The 17,564-nt window shown below is 39.0% G+C and overlaps 1 protein-coding gene across 1 annotated transcript; it reads left to right on the top strand.

Annotated features, from left to right (window-relative positions):
* Positions 1-12,929: 12,929 nt before the first annotated feature.
* Positions 12,930-16,519, top strand: LOC104417592 (cytochrome P450 736A117). Its single transcript, XM_010028844.3, has 3 exons — positions 12,930-13,330; positions 13,479-14,067; positions 15,808-16,519. The coding sequence occupies exons 1-3, from the start codon at positions 12,978-12,980 to the stop codon at positions 16,417-16,419; spliced, it is 1,554 nt and encodes a 517-aa protein (XP_010027146.1). The 5' UTR covers positions 12,930-12,977; the 3' UTR covers positions 16,420-16,519.
* Positions 16,520-17,564: the final 1,045 nt, after the last annotated feature.

Here is a 17,564-nt window from a genome sequence, read left to right as displayed (position 1 = left end):
ACGATTACTTCAGATAGAGACCCGAGATTCACCGCTGCCTTTTGGAAAAGTTTGCATAGTGCTTTGGGAATGAAGTTACAGTATAGTATGGCTTATCATCCTTAAATGGATGGCCAATCTGAGAGGACGATTCAAACCCTCAAAGACATGCTGCGAGCTTGCGTATTAGATTTCAAGGGAAGCTAGGAGGAATAGCTTCACCTTGTTGAATTTGCCTACAACAACAGCTACCAGCAGAGTATTCAGATGGCTCCTTTTAAAGTGCTGTATGGTAGAGCATGCAGAATGCCAGTGTATTGGGATGAAGTCGGGGAAAAAAAGATCACAGGTCCAGAGTTAATCTAGCAGTCAGTGGATGCAATTGCCGTTATCAGAGATAGATTTATTCCTTATATTGTGCTTTATCCCCTACTGAATATAATAGAATATCTTCTTGTGTTACAGCTAAAGAAGTACGGGATAGATTACATATTACCTATGAAGGAACCGATCAAGTGAAAGAAACTAGAATCAACATTCTCCTCGGTCAATATGAAGCCTTCAAAATGAAACCAGGAGAATCTATAACCGATATGTTTAGTCGCTTTGTAAATCGTGAATGGTCTTGAAAATCAAGGTCAACCAATTTCGATCCCATGAAAGTAAACAAGCTCTTGCGTGGACTCTCCAAGGATTGGAATCACATAAAGACCTCAATCGAGAGACCCAAAGAATCATGCCACTATCTGTTGATGAGTTGGTTGGGACTCTTCGGTCTTATGAAGTGGAACGAATCAATGAAGACGAAGACCCTAAATGTAAGAAATCCATTGCATTAAAATCTAATGATGATTCGATGTTACAGATTCGAAGACGATATGGATGATGAGGAACTTGCTCTCATGATAAGAAGATTTAGAAAACTGAACGAAAAGGAAGAAGATTCAATCCAAAGAAACAAAGTTTTCAAAAGCAACGAGACTAAGTCGGTTGAGGATGATGAATCAAACAAAGATGTAGTCTGCTTTGAATGTAAGAAAAAGGGACACATCAGACCCAACTGTCCTCTTTTGAGGAAGAAGAAAGGAAAAATTGAAAAGTATCGAAAAGCTCTTAAAGCTGAAACCTGGAGTGATATAGAGTGTGAAGAAAGTGATGATGATTATGCCAATATATGTCGATGGCACAATCGGATTGATTCAAATTCCGAGACAGATTCATATTGAAAGCGAATTTGAGGTAAGTAACTTCAAAATCGCTATTAAGGTTTCAAAGTACATTAATGAATTGTGTTTCAGTCTTAAGACTTCTCTTAAAAGAATTTCCGAACTCAAGAAGGAAAATTCTGCTCTAAAACAATAGGAAAATATTTTGAAAGAAAAAGTGAAATGTTTAGACAAGAATGTTTCTTCTCTTAAAGAAAGTGAAGATAATCTTTTAAAAGAAAATGCATTCTTGAAAAGTGATATCTCAAATATTTCCAAAAGATTTTCTATAGGATCTCATAAACTGGAAAAAATCTCTCTGTTCAAAGACCTTATTTTAATAAATGGTTTGGGAATGATTCTGAAACCATTTCTTTAATTGATTTTCCTAAAGTGAAGGAAAGAATCAAACAAAGACCCACAAGAGATGCTTACAAAAATCATTTTAAAAGGATCTTTGTAAAACCGAGGTCGCAATGCTCTCGGATGCTCAAAGTGCAATAGTGCAAATCATTTTGAAAAAGAATGTCCTATGATTTGGAAACTGTTAAAAAGGTATGGGCAAAAACCGCATATCATACTAACACCAATGGACCCAAGAAAATATGGGTACCAAAGAAGGTTTGAGTTTCTTTTTAAATGCATATCACTATCAAGAAAAATGTAAAATGGTATCTGGATAGTTGATGCTCAAGACACATGACGGGGGAGACTCAAATTACTTCATAAAGACTGTTCGAGTAAATGGTGGAAAAGTCTCTTTTGGAGGAAACAGCAAAGGAAAAATTGTGGGATTTGGGCTGTAAAGATTGGAAATCTCACAATCAGCAATGTTTCCTTAGTGGAAGGGCTTAATTATAATTTGCTCGGTATTAGTCAGCTATGTGATATCTTGGTTTCAAAATCAACTTTCAAGAGGGAATATGTTCGGGAATTAGTAAAGATTCTACTTAGTCATTCATGGGTCGAAGACATGGAAATATCTACCTCTTGGATGTGAAACCGAGATGAATCACAATGTCTAATCTCAATCCAAGACGAAGCAAACTTATGGCACTGAAAGCTTGGGCACGTCAATATGAAGCAAATAGCCAAAATCTCAGCAAAGAAGCTTGTTCGTGGTCTACCCAATTTATCATACCAAAAGTCTGATCTATGTACACCATGTATATTGGGAAAACAGGTAAGAAATTTCTTTAAACCAATAAATCAAGTTTCCACTAAACGTGTACTGTAGCTTCTGCATATGGATCTTTTTGGATCAACCAGAACACAAAGCATTGGAGGTAAGAAATACTGCCTAGTAATTGTGGATGATTACTCACGATTTACTTGGGTATATTTCTTGGCAAGTAAGTCTGAAACTTTCTCTTACTTTGAAAAGTTTGCTAAAAAGGTTCAAAATGAAAAAGGGTATGTTATCTCGAGAATAAGAACAGATCATGGAGGTGAGTTTGAAAATCATGATTTTACAAAATTCTGTGATGAATCCGGTCTTCAGCATATATTCTCCTCTCCATATACTCCAGAGCAAAATGGAGTTGCGGAAAGAAAGAATAGATCACTTCAAGAAATGACTAGAACTCTTTTAATTGAAAGTAACATCTTTTCACGTTTTTGGGCTGAAACGGTTTCTCTGACATGTCACATTATAAATAGAGTTTTTCTAAGGCCCATTCGGAAAAAACCCCTATGAACTATTCAAAGAAAATAAGCCTATTGTTTCATATTTTCATGTATTTGGATGCAAATGTTTTATACTGAAAATGCAAATGATCGAGTTGGTAAATTTGAAGAAAAGTCAGATGAAGGCATCTTCCTTGGATATTCAACCACAAGCAAAGCATACGAGTCTACAACAAGAAGACTCAAACGGTGGAAGAATCAATGAATGTTAAATTCCAAGATTCTATGCAAAATGAATCCATTCGAGACTCATCTTGAAGAATCGAACCTGCTCCGAGACTCTACAAAGTCTAAAATAGCTCAGACTTTGAAGGACCAGAACAAGTGACTGTTGAAGATTCAAGTGAAGGAAGTGATCATCAATCGACAAATTAACCAGCAACTAGAAACATAAGTCCGGGCATCCCAAAGATCTTATTATTGGCGACATCAATGAAGGAATTCGCACAAGATCCAAAAGGCACGAAGAGTCTAGTCTTTGTGGCTCTTGGTTACGAAATAGAACCCAAAAGCATAGAAGAAGCTTTATCGATGAAAGCTGGATTGAAGCTATGCAAGAAGAGCTCGGGCAATTCGGTATTAATGATGTCGGGAATTAACTCCTAAACCAAAAGGTAAGTCTGTTATTGGAGCTAAATGGGTTTTTAGGAACAAGATGAACGAGAAAGGAAAAGTCATAAAAAACAAGGCAAGACTCGTGGCCAAGGGATACACACAAGAAGAAGGGATAGAATATGACGAGACTTACGCACCAGTAGCAAGGTTAGAAGCAATTCGATTATTACTTGCTTTTGCTTGTTATAAGAATTTCAGGTTATTCCAAATGGATGTCAAAAGTGCATTCCTAAATGGATTCATCCAAGAGGAAGTCTATGTGGAACAACCACCGGGTTTGAAGACCCAAGGAAACCCGGACTCGGTATTCGGACTCAAAAAAGGCTTTATATGGCTTAAAATAAGCACCTTGAGCTTGGTACTGATTTGAGTAAGTTTTTAATTGAAAATGGATTTATTAAAGGTAAAGTAGACACTACTCTTTTCATTAAAAGAGAAAGCAATAGTTTTCTACTTGTTCAAATATATGTCGATGATATTATTTTTAGATCCTCTAATGAAAGTCTTGCAAGAAATTCTCTAAGACTATGCGGGATGAATTTGAAATGAGCATGATGGGTGAGTTAACCTTCTTTCTTGGACTTCAAGTGAAACAAGCGAAAGAAAGAACTTTTATTCATCATGAAAAATATGCTAATGATATTGTGAAGAAGTTTGGACTGGACAATTGCAAAAAGGCCGATATACCAATGTCAAATTCCTTGAAGATAGATAAAGATGAAGGAGGAAAGAAAGTCGACCAAAAGTTATATAGGAGTATCATCGGTTCACTTCTTTATCTTCTTTGCTTCTAGACCGACATTTTGTTTAGTGTTTGCATTTGTGCCGATTTCAAGTAGACCCTAAAGAATCACATTTAAATGCTTTGCAAAGCGTATTATCAAATATATTGCATCAACTTCAAGCTTCGGTCTCTAGTATCCTAAAAGGAGACTTTACTCTTCTTGGGTACTCAGACACGAGACTTAGCCGGATGCGAGTTGATAGAAAGAGCACCTCGGGTACATGTCAACTACTTGGAGGCGGGACAGTGTCTTGGTTTTCAAGGAAGCAAAGTACGGTAGCTCTCTCTGAAGCAGAATATGTAGCTCTTGGAAGTTGTTGTTCACAAATTCTATGGATAAAACAACAGCTAAGAGACTTTGGAATTGAAGATTCATGCACGGAGATTAAATGTGACAACACCAACGCAATCAATCTCACCAAAAATCCAATTCTTCACTCAAGAGCAAAGCATATAGAGATTCAACATCACTTCATTAGAGATCATGTTCAAAATGGAGAAATTACGATTTAGTTTGTTGACTCAAAGAACCAACTGGCAGATATATTTACAAAGTCATTGGAGAAAATCAATTTGAAATTATCCGTTCCGGACTCAACATTTTGAGGTTTGAAGAAGTTAAAGTCTAGAGACTCTCGAGACTTAGACAAATAAGACTTTGATTTGCAAGACTTTGACTGTAAGTTATTCTCTCTCTCTAATCTCATCTTGAAAGTACGTTCATCAACCGTGTTGAATATTGTTATCTCAACCGCTATCTTTAATTAACGAGATTATTGCAACGTTTCCTTTAGAAAAAGGAGTTATTTTGAAATGACCATTTTCGAAAAAGGCAGTTATTTTTTAAATGCATCTTTTCACTTTCCATTACGACGTTTGGTATCCTCTCCTTTCGATTGTCTTATATACGTCGGTTTCTCTTCGCTTAACTCAAAACCCTAAAAGCACAAATCTTCCATTCTGTTTTCTTCTCTGGTTTAATCTTCGAAAAAGTTGTCATCTTTCTTAGGAAAGTCAAGCAAGGAATCTTTCAAAGACTAAGAAAGATGTCATCTTCAAGAAAGTCTTCGAGGATCGCAAGCGTGGGGACCACGGCAAATGAGTGAGGGCCTACGCACTTCGATCTTATTGAAGAAGTGTCTCCAAATCGCAGCAGAGCCCACAACATTCTCAGCGGCGTCATTCTCCTCCATCTAGTCCTCAAGATGTTGATCATCATCAAAATGAAGAAATCATTGAAGATGCACCCTGTAAGAGTTCAAAGGCCCTATTTTATTTATAAGTTATATCGTGCTTTAAAAGGGACTGGTACTCCATTGAACTATGTCGATGATTTTCTTAAGGACAAAGGATATGGAAATGAATATATCTTTTTGTGAAAATGGAAAGTTTGGGAATTGCTCGTAAAGGGGTGGCAGAAGAAACCCTTGCGAATATCCCAAGTGACCCTCGTGATTGGGGATTTAATCCGGTAGATGGAAATGATGATGATAAATTATACAACCAATTTCAACTAAGAATGGGAGTTGCGGCGGAAAATCGAGGAAAAAGGGGAGAGTTGTTTAGATCGAAGGAATAGAAGGATCTATACTCAAAATTGCTGAAGCGTGGGGTGATAAACCCTAGGAGTGTGGATTTTGACTTTCTAGATGCTGTAAATGTGAACTTGAGGGAAAAGTTTGGTCATCTTCAACTTGAAAAATTCTGCTCTGACACCACAGAGGCCTATCCTCAACTAATCGCATATTTCTATTCAAATCTTAGTTTCTTGGATGCGAATAGATTATCCTTGTGTCAAAGATCAAGACTTTGTAGTGGATATGGATATGCTAGCAGATGTGTTAGGAGTTGAGAGAGGAAGATATCAACGGATCAAAGTTTCTATTGCTCGTACTACTCTGGAACTTGTTAAGGACAGGAGAACAGAGGGAAAGATTTCCTATTCAAGGATGAGTGTATTCAACATCTTGCTGCACAAAATTGTAATCAATTGTCTTAGACCGAAATCAACTTCCAAGACTGATGTCTCAAGTTCGGGAGACAAAGCTAATGTATGCCATCATCTTTGGGAAAGGTTTTCACTTCCTCACCTTTGTTATGTTCCACATGTATAGAGCTGTGATGAAGGACATAGGACAACTTCCTTATCCAGGTCTTGTGACGAAGTTATTCAGACATCTGAACATTCAGCTTCCGCAAATTCTTTGTGCTCGATCGTGCGATCATATGGTGGTAGGACTGAAAATGGTGACCAAGATGCGTCTAATGGAACTAAGCAAGGCATTGGAGAAATTTAAGGAGAAGACTCTAGTCAAATCTCATTAATTCTCTTCTGCAGGAAAAAGGAAAAGGAAGGAGCCCATGGATGCTCCATCCAAGAGAAGAAGAGCTCTCCTCGTTGAGGATGAAGATGATGAGGATAACATCACTATTTCTGCAATGGCTTTGAAGAATCTCAGTCGATCTGTTCCAGAGAAAGAGTTAGAACAGCAGATAGAAGAAAGAGCAGAAAAAGAAGCAGAGGAAAAAGAAACGGAGGAAAGAGAAGAAGAAGAAGAAAGAGATGTTGAGAAAGAGAGAGTTGAAAAAGAAGAATAAGAGAAAAGAGATCAAGAAGAAAGAGAACATGAGGAGCACTCTCCACCTGAAGGCATGAACACAAGGGGAGACTAAGAGAAAAGAGGAATGTCCTCAAATCACCGCAAACCTTGAGTGAGGGAGTCAGTCGATCCCCAGCAGATCCAGAGGATATTTATGCCTCTCAGTTTCCTGAGGAATGTAATGATGTTTCTTCGCCAAATCTGTGTGATTATGCTGATCTACCATCGTCTGCATTTACTCCATCAGATCGTGCCAACGCCAGTACGCAGACCAAAGAGTGATGGATATTCTCTTGGAGATGCAAGGTCAGATATATGCATTGGGATGCGAAGTTCAGAACTTGCAGAATGCAGGACAAGCTTCTTTGGGTTCATTAAATGATCAAATCCAAGCCCTTTATCTTCAGATTCAGGCTAATGCTAAGGGTGAGGATGTTGCACAACTGAAGGAAGACTTTAAAAGGCTGGAAGGCATCGTTCAGTCGATGGGAGATTTCCAGCTTGTTCGTGTTCCCAAGCATTCTTGACTCCATTTTCATCTCAATCTTTTTTATGCTGACAAAAAGGGGGAGAGTTGCGAGACTTGAAAAACTTTGAAGTTAAAATTGTCGAACTTTTGGTTTGTTTGGTTTGTGGTTTGACTTGACTTGTGTGTCTGGATGTAGTGTGTCTGGATGTGGACTAAATTTGGGATTTGGATTTGACTGCTTATTATTAACTAATATTGATATCTTATGGATGACTTTATTGCATACTGGACTAACTTATTTTTTGTCGTTGCAGATTCTAGTGTTATTCATTTAGCCATTTATCTCTATAAGATATGCATATATATTTGAGAAATGTTTTGCAGGTCAAAGTTTTCCAAATTTGCAGGAAAGTTTTGTCACCATCAAAAAGGAGGAGATTGTTGGAGAAATCCTCTTGAAGCGTTTTGAAGTTGACAAAACGTTTCCATCAGTCTAGTCTGAAGCTAGTCTGAAGGCTTGCAGACTCGCTATTTAAAGTCGAAGACCTCAGGACAGCTAGACTCAAGACTCAAAGCCTATCCTCATTGACAGTTTCTAATCCGTTGAAGAAAGGCTATCCAGAACTTGATGTTTCATTAAGGATGTGGCCTTATCGACTGAAGAAGATCTCTTGGCTGGATATGACATAACGGAATCCTTTATTTGATCATAATTGATTCGAAGATTAAGGATCCAATGATTGGCAAAGTATACTTGGAAGGTTCTACTTATGGAAACCGAGATCCTAATTGTATGGGCGAACATGATTGATGGGCTATCGACATGTTCCTTTAATAGCTCGAATGATTTTCCTAATTGATTTTGTCCAACGGGTAGATTGGAGGAATTCCTTTGGTAAGTGCCAAAGGGTATGATGGCATGAAGGAGTATATAAGGAAGACGTTCTAGTTGTTCGAGAGTGTGCACGATATAAGAATTCCAAAGTCTGAAGCTTCTTGTTCTTAGTCAATTCATTTGTTGAGCAAAATTGTGTAAACAAAAAAGAGTCTATATTCGTGAGAAACCTTGAGGAAGTGTGGTAGAACATCTATACTTGTGGAATCAAGGAAAAGTGCAGTAACTTCTCTTTTGTTCATAGTGAAATCAGGTGATGGGCCATCGACGGAAGAGTGGACGTAGGCTTGGAATAAGCCGAATCACTATAAATCTTGTGTTCAATTATCTCTTCCCTAACCTTTACTTTACTTTGATCGTATTTTCCTTTCTATCGTTTGTCTAGAATCGTTTCCGTATCTCGAGAATTTGTTTGTGCACTTATTCACCCCCCTCTAGGTGCTTATACTAGCTATCTCAACGCGTTCTGGGAATGTCGCATTTGTATCGACCGCAGAGAGATGTGTGTGCGCTCGAGGTTCGAGTCGTAACAATAAAATAAATATTAAAAGGGGGGGGGAATATCTGGCCAGTTATGATATCTAAGCAATTGTGTTATTTGAAAAATATCGTTTTTGAGAAAAGGGAAATACGTTTTCTCTGTTCTACATTCTTAGTTTCCCTTTGAGAAACAGTACACTCCTCTTCACGAATGGAATTAGGGCTTCTAAGAATTCCTCATAAAACTGCGATGCTGGTACTTAATTTGTGAGAACTAAGGTATGTCCGACTATGTGATATACCTTTTGATCGGTGTAATATGTTTTTCTGGACATGTTTTCTGCATTCGTTTTCGGTGTTCAATTGAGTATCGAATCGTTTTTAGAAATTTGTTTCCCTACAATAGCCTTCGATAATAAAGTCGTGTTTGTTTGTAAACACCATGAGCTAATTGTCTCCCTCCTCCTCTTCAACATCTCTATATGATGTTAGAGATTTTAGAATGGCAGCATAGCACCTCGTCCTTGTAGTTTGCTTTGTACGCACCTCCATGAGAATGTGCATCATAATTTTGTTGCAAAAAGGCCTTATGCTTAGTAGATAAATTTAGTTGGATGCTAAAAGTCGGTCTCAATAGAGTAAGGCTTGAGAAGGCAATGGAGACTGGATAGTCATCTCCCTCATCAAACGAAAAATAAAATAAAATTGCTAGCCTTACGTTGCATTATTGGTGCTTGTCGCTAGTACATTCCATTATTGGTACTTGTCACTTGTACATTGCAGGCCGTATGTTGCATTATTGGTACCTTATGCTTAGTAGATAAATTTAGTTGGATGCTAAAAGTCGGTCTCAATAGAGTAAGGCTTGAGAAGGCAATGGAGACTGGATAGTCATCTCCCTCATCAAACGAAAAAAAATAAAAATTGCTAGCCTTACGTTGCATTATTGGTGCTTGTCGCTAGTACATTCCATTATTGGTACTTGTCACTTGTACATTGCAGGCCGTACATTGCATTATTGGTACCCGTTGGCCATCCATGTTGTATTATTGGCCATCTAGCTTGTCGTTGTATTGTATTGGCCACTCTTTAGTTTCGTTTAACTTAACGGCTCCACCTAATAGATTAATTAACTTGTGAGTGGCTAGCTTAAAGTAAATTAACCATAAGCGCGTCAACGAAACAACCATTTCATATATTCGAATCAGGAGCCAAATTTCGAGATGTCACATAAAGTGCAATGTGCATTGGACTCGACGAGAACGTAGAAAAATTAAGAGACCCACTCTTTGATTTGCCGAACACCTTTTAGTATTTTGAACACGACTTCCTCTGGAAGACCCCAACTTGCTTGAAACTTGATTCATTTGATATTTTACACATGAGTTAGTCCAATCATATATCATTCGGCCACATTGAAGCATGGATTTCTCTTAAGTATCTGACGCAAGTGATATCTAAAATCCAGCGGTAAGCGTTGTACTTAACCCTTCATATTGCTTCATATATGTGAGATTGCATCATTTGATTTGAGCTAATCGGTGAATTGTAAAGGAGTCTCTATGTCACGTCAGGTCTTGTTTCAAGAAAAAAAATATTCCGTCTCGGGGCTTTACCAAGACAAACTAATAAAAGGCCTAGAGCAAGAAGCGATGTTAGAAACTAATCACGCTTTGGGAAAAAAATCTCAATATCATATTCGTTTAGAAGAAAAACAAAAGTTACGTTTTTATTATGGTCTTGCATAACAACTATTACTTTAATGTGTACTAGGTACGCCTTCTCAACATCTCCTATAAAATTAGAAATACGATCTATTCTTTCATTTTCTTTGCACGGTTAATTGACAAATAGAAAGAGTATGCAATGACTACTATTAGTATTGACGCCGGACAGGGGATTCGAATACCATGTAACAGTAACGGTTACAAAGGGAAAAAAGACTGAGATGCTTTGAATAAATACACCTTAAGCCAAAAAAATTTGGGGGAAAGCATTCCCCAAAGCTCAACCAAACGCAACCAATGATAGGTTAATCTGTCCGCAAGAACCACGAAAAAAGAGATTAAACCCTAATTTTGTCCTTTTGCAACTTTAATTATTCAATAACGCGCGTTAATTTTCAAGGATGTTTGGGGACTCCATGTTTGACTGATTTGGTAGAGCGTGGAGGAGGCAAGATCGAGTCCAAGTCGAGCCTTTTTGTCCTTGCTTGCTTGGCCCTAGGGTGGAATAGGGTACATGAGCAGCACGTGAACTTTGCAGACCTGCAGACCCTGCGATTGCCATAATCCCGAGATTTGGGGAGGGATTACACGCCAAACGACAGGTACTTGGCGACAATATATCAGATCAACGCGGCAAAGACTACAAGAAAGGAAAAATAATATCTAATCACGCGGTCTAATCCACCTTGGATTTGATGTTTAGTGAGGGATTGGGTAGCTCAAATCCTCAAATTTAGGGTGGATTTTTTTTTTTTTTCAGTCCTACTCTATCTACTCTACACTCACTGCAGCCTTTTCCGCTTCGCAGGTTGTGGGAGTCGCAACCCACTCGAAACTTACGCGTCCTACCCCCATCCCCCCCTAGAAGGTGAGGATTTGAACCCCTCACCCCCTTCCAAGTTGGAAGGGTGGCCACTGGGGTCTGTGTGTAGGTTTCTTTATATTGGCGGTGTATGTTCTAATTTTCTGAACTTCACATTGTTGGTTATAAACGGAGTAAAGAGACCAAAATCCCCAAAATAATATTGCATGGTGTTATCGTGAAGATGAAAGAGAGAGACATGACAATTTTTAATTTTATTCCATCACCATTTCAAAACAGCTTCGATACCAGACCACCATCGTGATCCATGGTCTCTATCCTGTCAAACCAATTGTAACTATAATTTTTGGCTGACAACCACGTTGATCATCTTGAGAAACCCCCTATAAGATATTTAATGAAAAACGGATCAGCATTTAGGAAAAACGAATAAAAATTTCAGCTTTAAATGAATCTTGTTCACTAAATTTTGAGCGTACAAGTGAATTTCCAACAAGATCATAGCACAAAATTTACAAAGAGAGAGAAACTCCAATCCTATATGATATGAAGGCAATATCAACCTAAAGGTTAACACAATTTGACATGTCTCGATTAATTTCCCAAATCATAATGACACGACTCATAAACTCCCCCAATCAATATGAAGTGGGGTCGTAAGATCAAGCAAAATAAAGTCGATTTGTATTTGGTTTCTGTCCATTTTGTTTGTGGCCAAATGAATTGTGACTCCTCCTTTTTCTAGCTAATTTTTTTTCTTTAGACAAAACTAACAAGATCATCAATAAAGGGAAAATTATCAAAATAATCTTGAAGTTATTGTAATTATGCTAATTAAGTTATAAACATTTTGTATTTATGTCAATTCAGATAACTCGCCAATTTTGACCGGAGATCGCTGACGTGAATGTTAACCATTTTATGTAACATAACTAGTATTGATATGCACTATTTTGAATAATATTAAAATATTTTTCCTTTTTTTTCTTTCAATTTTTTTTTTCTCCTCCCTCTAGCCTCAAGAAGGCAAATGACGAAGTGAGGACGAGCCTTGACCTTGCTAACCACAGTGAGGTCGAGCCTCACGAGGACCAACGAGGCTCACCCTCACCAATGGTTGGGGGGTTGACCTCACCTGCCCTTGTCTCTAGCCGGTCACTGACCGTCAGCGAGTAATAATTCCATTTTTAACTTGACTTGCCATGGATGATGTTGAGGGATATATGTAAGTTATGTGAAAGTGGAAGCATGGATATTCATGCGTTCACTCCTTTCAATATACTTGCTTTCAAACCATAATAACTTACTGATCGGTAAAAAAGATAAGAGGTTTCGTCAAAGATGGATTAGTTGGCCCAAAAAAGTAGATATTTAGAGAATGATTACAAAATCGATCTACCAATAATGATAACAAATATTTGTCGCATCCGGAAGAAAACGTTGTCGGTCATGTATAATGGTCAAGGCAAAATAATAGCAAATATCTGTTTATCCTTAGGAAGGCTGTTCATTCAAAATTACCGGAGGCGAACGAGTCAATTCTCTCTCATGGCAAGTGAACAAGATGGGAAATTTCCTGATTTTCTGCATATGAAAATTCATGTGGAGCTCCACAGTCGCACGAGCAATATAAATCCACATGTTCGCTCCCCGTCCCCCCACCACTCGTCTTCACAACCCCTAAAAGATAGGCATTCACTCGAGACGCAGAAACATGGCGATGTTCAGCTTCAACGTGTCACCGCTACTCTCCTTCACGCCCTCGCTGGCCTCAATCACACTCGTCCTCTTCATCACCTTCCTCACCTTCAAATGCCTCCGCTTCCTCTTCTCCTCTGCCGCCGCTACTAACCTTCACCTTCCGCCATCACCGCCGAAGCTCCCTATCATCGGGAACCTCCACCAGCTCAGTGATCACCCTCACCGCTCGCTCCAAGCCCTGTCGAGACGCTATGGCCCCTTGATGATGCTCCACTTCGGAAGCGTGCCCGTCCTCGTCGTATCTTCCGCCGACTGTGCACGGGACATCTTGAAGACCCACGACCTCATTTTCTCCGACCGACCCAGGTATAGGCTAAGCCTGTCAACCCATGTCCATGCATCTTAATTCTCTGTTAAGAGTCATATTTTCTGGCATTTATGATGGAGAAGGTCCGGGTGGACTACAGATATGGACATTGACCTTGTGCCGATTCATGTCATTTCTTCGACTCAGGTCAACCCTGTCGGAGAGGCTTTTGTACCACCGCAAGGACGTGGCTCTGGCGCCGTTTGGCGAGTACTGGAGGGAAATGAGGAGCATCTGTGTCCTCCAGCTGCTGAGCAACAAGAGGGTCCACTCGTTTCGGACGGTCCAAGAAGAGGAGATCTCTCTGTTGATGGACAAGATCAAGCAGCATCGCTCGGTGGACCTGAGCGACTTGTTTCCGTCGTTGACGAACGACATCATATGCCGGACGGCTCTGGGGAGGAAGTACAGCGAAGGCATGCAGGGCAAGAAGTTCAAGGTACTTTTAGCGGATATGATGGGGTTGCTGGGCATTTTCAACGTTGGGGACTTCATTCCGAGCCTTGGGTGGATCAACAAGCTAACTGGTCTAGACGCAAAAGTGGAGCGGGTCGCGAGGGAGTTCGACCAGTTCCTCGAAGAGGTGGTGGAGGAGCATCGGAGGAAGATGGAGGAGAACAGCATCGGTGGCGGAGGTGAAGATAGGAGAGACTTTGTGGACGTTTTGCTGGACATTGAGAAGGACAAAACTGTTGGTTTTGCTTTTGGTGCCGATTGCATCAAAGCACTTGTCTTAGTAAGCTCCCTCTTTTCTCCACCAACGATCTCATGCAATCAAATTTTTTTCTTTCAAGATAATTATTGGCTGGTCTTGAGGCTATTTCACCCCAAAAATTTAAAGATTGAGACTTTTTCTCATATCTATAAATCAATTACTAATTTTTTCCACAACCGACTTAAAATAAACCCCAACAACAATATTGTCCATTGTACTTTTTGAAGAAATTTCTCCAACCAATTGTTTATAGACGAATCACAAATATAAACTATACTTACATTTAATTTAACTTAATTTTGGATGATGTTCATGTTTCTACCCTAGAAATCATATAACACTAAGGTATGTTCATTTCACGGAAAATAATTTTCAGGAAAACGTTTTCCGAATTTTCCAGCGTTCGTTTTATGGAAAACGAATTAAATAAGGAAAATGTTTTACATCATTGAAAAAAACAACCTTTAAAAGGAAAACATTTTTCATTTCTCAAAAATGAAAAGCGTTTTCCATAACTTCTTCCATCTTGTTTCTTTTCATCAATATATTTTCGTTTTATTTTATGCTTTTTTTTTTTTTTAAATCGAGTTTTAATTTTTTTCCTTTTCTTTTTTTCTTTTCTTTCTTTCCTTTTTGTCTTCTTTTTGGCCTTGGCCGGTTGCCAGCCATAGCGGCGACCGGTGACCGGTCGCAAGCTAGCTTGAGCCTTGCACTCACCTAGCCCGATCTGGCGAAGCCGAGCTTGCCTGAGCTCAGCGAGCTCAGGCCTCGCCAGATCTAGCGAGGTGCAGCTCTTGTTGGCCTAGGGCGAAGCTTGGGCCTCACCAAATCCGGCAACTGGGGCGGGGCTCGGGCCTCGCTCGAGCTCGCTGGATTTGGCAGCGAGTTCGGCTCCGATCTAGGCGAACCTGAGCTTTGCCACCAGATCCAGCAAGCTCAAGGCTCGCTAGAGCTCGGTGAAACTTTGGCGAGCTTGGGCAAGATCGGTTGAGCCTCGAGCTCACCGGATCTAGTGATCGGGTCTTGGTCGGCCATTGAATAGATCGCTGGGCAGCCAGCCATCATCAAGCATGCGACGACGAAGGAAGGAGGAGGAAGAAGGAGGAAGGAGGAAAAAAAGAAAAAGAAAGAAAAATAATAAAAATTTTGATTTTAAAAATACAAATAATTAAAAATTCATTTTAAAAAAATATAAAAAATCAGAGTAATTTTTTGGTCAATTAAAAATATTAAAATTCAATTTCTGATCATTTTTCCCAAACAATTAAATTGGCTAACGAACGGTAGAAAATATTTTTTATTCAAAGTTCAGGTTTCAGCCGAATTTCGGAAAATAAAGTCATTTTCCTGAAAAATGATTTCTGGGAAAATATTTTCTGGAAACATGATATTTTTTGCGAAACGAATGAACTCTAAATGAAAATGTTCCCTAATTATGAATAAAAAAGTATAACCATTTGTTTTTTTTTTTTGTCCCTACCAAAATTAGTTAAGTAATCGCGTTGATGACATTAAGAGAATTCTAAAGTACAAATTACAATTTTATATGATAAGTTCTCGTTAATTTGGAAATATCTCACAATTTTAGACACTAATTTTTTTAAGTCATAGTAGAATTTATAAGTCTCTCCCTATATATACCGCTTCATTCAATTGTGACTCGTGTTTCAAAGAGTACTGATGAGTCATAACTTAATGAAGCGATAAGCATCATTAGTTATTCATGACGATTGATTATCAAGTACCCTTGTGCTTGTGCAGGATATATTTACTGCTGGAACTGATACAACGTACACAGTCCTGGAGTGGGCAATTACCGAGCTCTTAAGGCACCCTCGTGCCATGAACATTCTCCAAACTGAGGTTCGCAAAATCGCCAACGGCAAGCCTAACATAACCCATGCGGACTTGGAGAAAATGCATTACTTGCGAGCAGTCCTCAAAGAGACTCTCCGCCTCCACCCTCCGATCCCGCTCCTCGTCCCACGGCTGTCGACCCGGGACGTCAAAATCCAAGGCTACGACATCGCAGCGGGGACTATGGTGATCACGAATGCGTGGGCCATCGGGAGGGACCCCAGCACGTGGGACGAGCCGGACAAGTTCAAGCCGGAGAGATTCTTGAACAGCTCGGTGGACTTCAAGGGACAGGATTTCGAGCTGATTCCTTTCGGTGCTGGGAGGAGGGGTTGCCCCGGTACGTCATTTGCGATGGCGACCAACGAACTTGTCTTGGCAAATCTGGTGAACAAGTTCGATTGGGCACTGCCCGAGAGTCTGAAAGCGGAGGATTTGGACATGACCGAATGCACTGGTCTTACCATCCATAGGAAAGTTCATCTCCTTGCTGTTGCCACTCCATTCCCTAGTTAAGACCCATTATCACTACCTTATATGTATTGTTGTAAAATTGAGGCGAATTCTATGGATCTTTGTAATTAAATTAATGCGAGTGATAAAATCATTAGAGATATCAACAAGAAACGATATAGGACGTAAGAGATTTACGTGTACCTACGCCACAAAAAGTGTCAATCATAAATAATTGACTAATCAATCAGAAAATTATAAAATTACAATCGTTTATAAGTTGAACTGCTGTACACCTAAATCCGCTATGTTTAGCCCGACATAATTGCTCCATAATCTAAATCGTGCGTGTATATGTGTAGGGAGATGTATAGAGACGAACAAAAGTAACGTTTTGGGATAAGGAGCCAAACATACATCGAGGATAAACGAAGACTTCACATCTTGGGAAGCACTAAAAGACATAAACTATCTCTTAAACAGTAAAGCATCAATCAAGGAGTCAAGGAATGGAAAGGATGTGGCCTTCAAGAACAAATATAAAGCATCAATTAGAATTCTGACCAAATTAAAAGATTGTAATAGCCACACTTTCGAAATCGCTTCTATATTACGAACTGGTCTACGTCATCCAATTCAGGTCGGCATTCATACATAAACTCAAAATTTAAGACATAATTTAACATGTATGTGTCACGTCCCGAACTTCGGGCACGCTTACATCCCTCGATAGTCAATTGAAAATGCGACGTCCCAGAACGCGTCGTCAACCTATTATTTTTTGTTTTTCTTTTTTTTTTCTTTTCGATTAAGCACATACGGAAGCGAATTAAATAAACACCCAGCCATTCATCAAACACAGGGAAAGTAAAACATGATCGTGATTTTCCCATAAAAACCACAACTCATTTATCAATTGGAAAAGGTAAAGGAACTGAATTTTCTTTACATTTAATCCATTCTGATATCTATAGTCCAATAAATGTGAGGGGAAGGCACAAAGCTATTTATTTAATCACATTTATAGATGATTATACTCGATTCGGACAAAATCTATTTGATTTTTCATAAATCTAAAACATTGAATTGTTTCAAAAGGTTTATAAGCTAGGTAGAAAATCAATTAGATAATAAAATAAAAGTATTGAGATCCGATCAAAGTCAAGAATATTTATTTGATGAGTTTAGAAATTTATGTGATGAAAAAT

This window comes from Eucalyptus grandis, chromosome 2, assembly GCF_016545825.1.
Source record: "Eucalyptus grandis isolate ANBG69807.140 chromosome 2, ASM1654582v1, whole genome shotgun sequence".
NCBI classification, from domain to species: Eukaryota; Viridiplantae; Streptophyta; class Magnoliopsida; order Myrtales; family Myrtaceae; genus Eucalyptus; species Eucalyptus grandis.
This window is presented reverse-complemented; position numbering and strand designations above follow the sequence as displayed.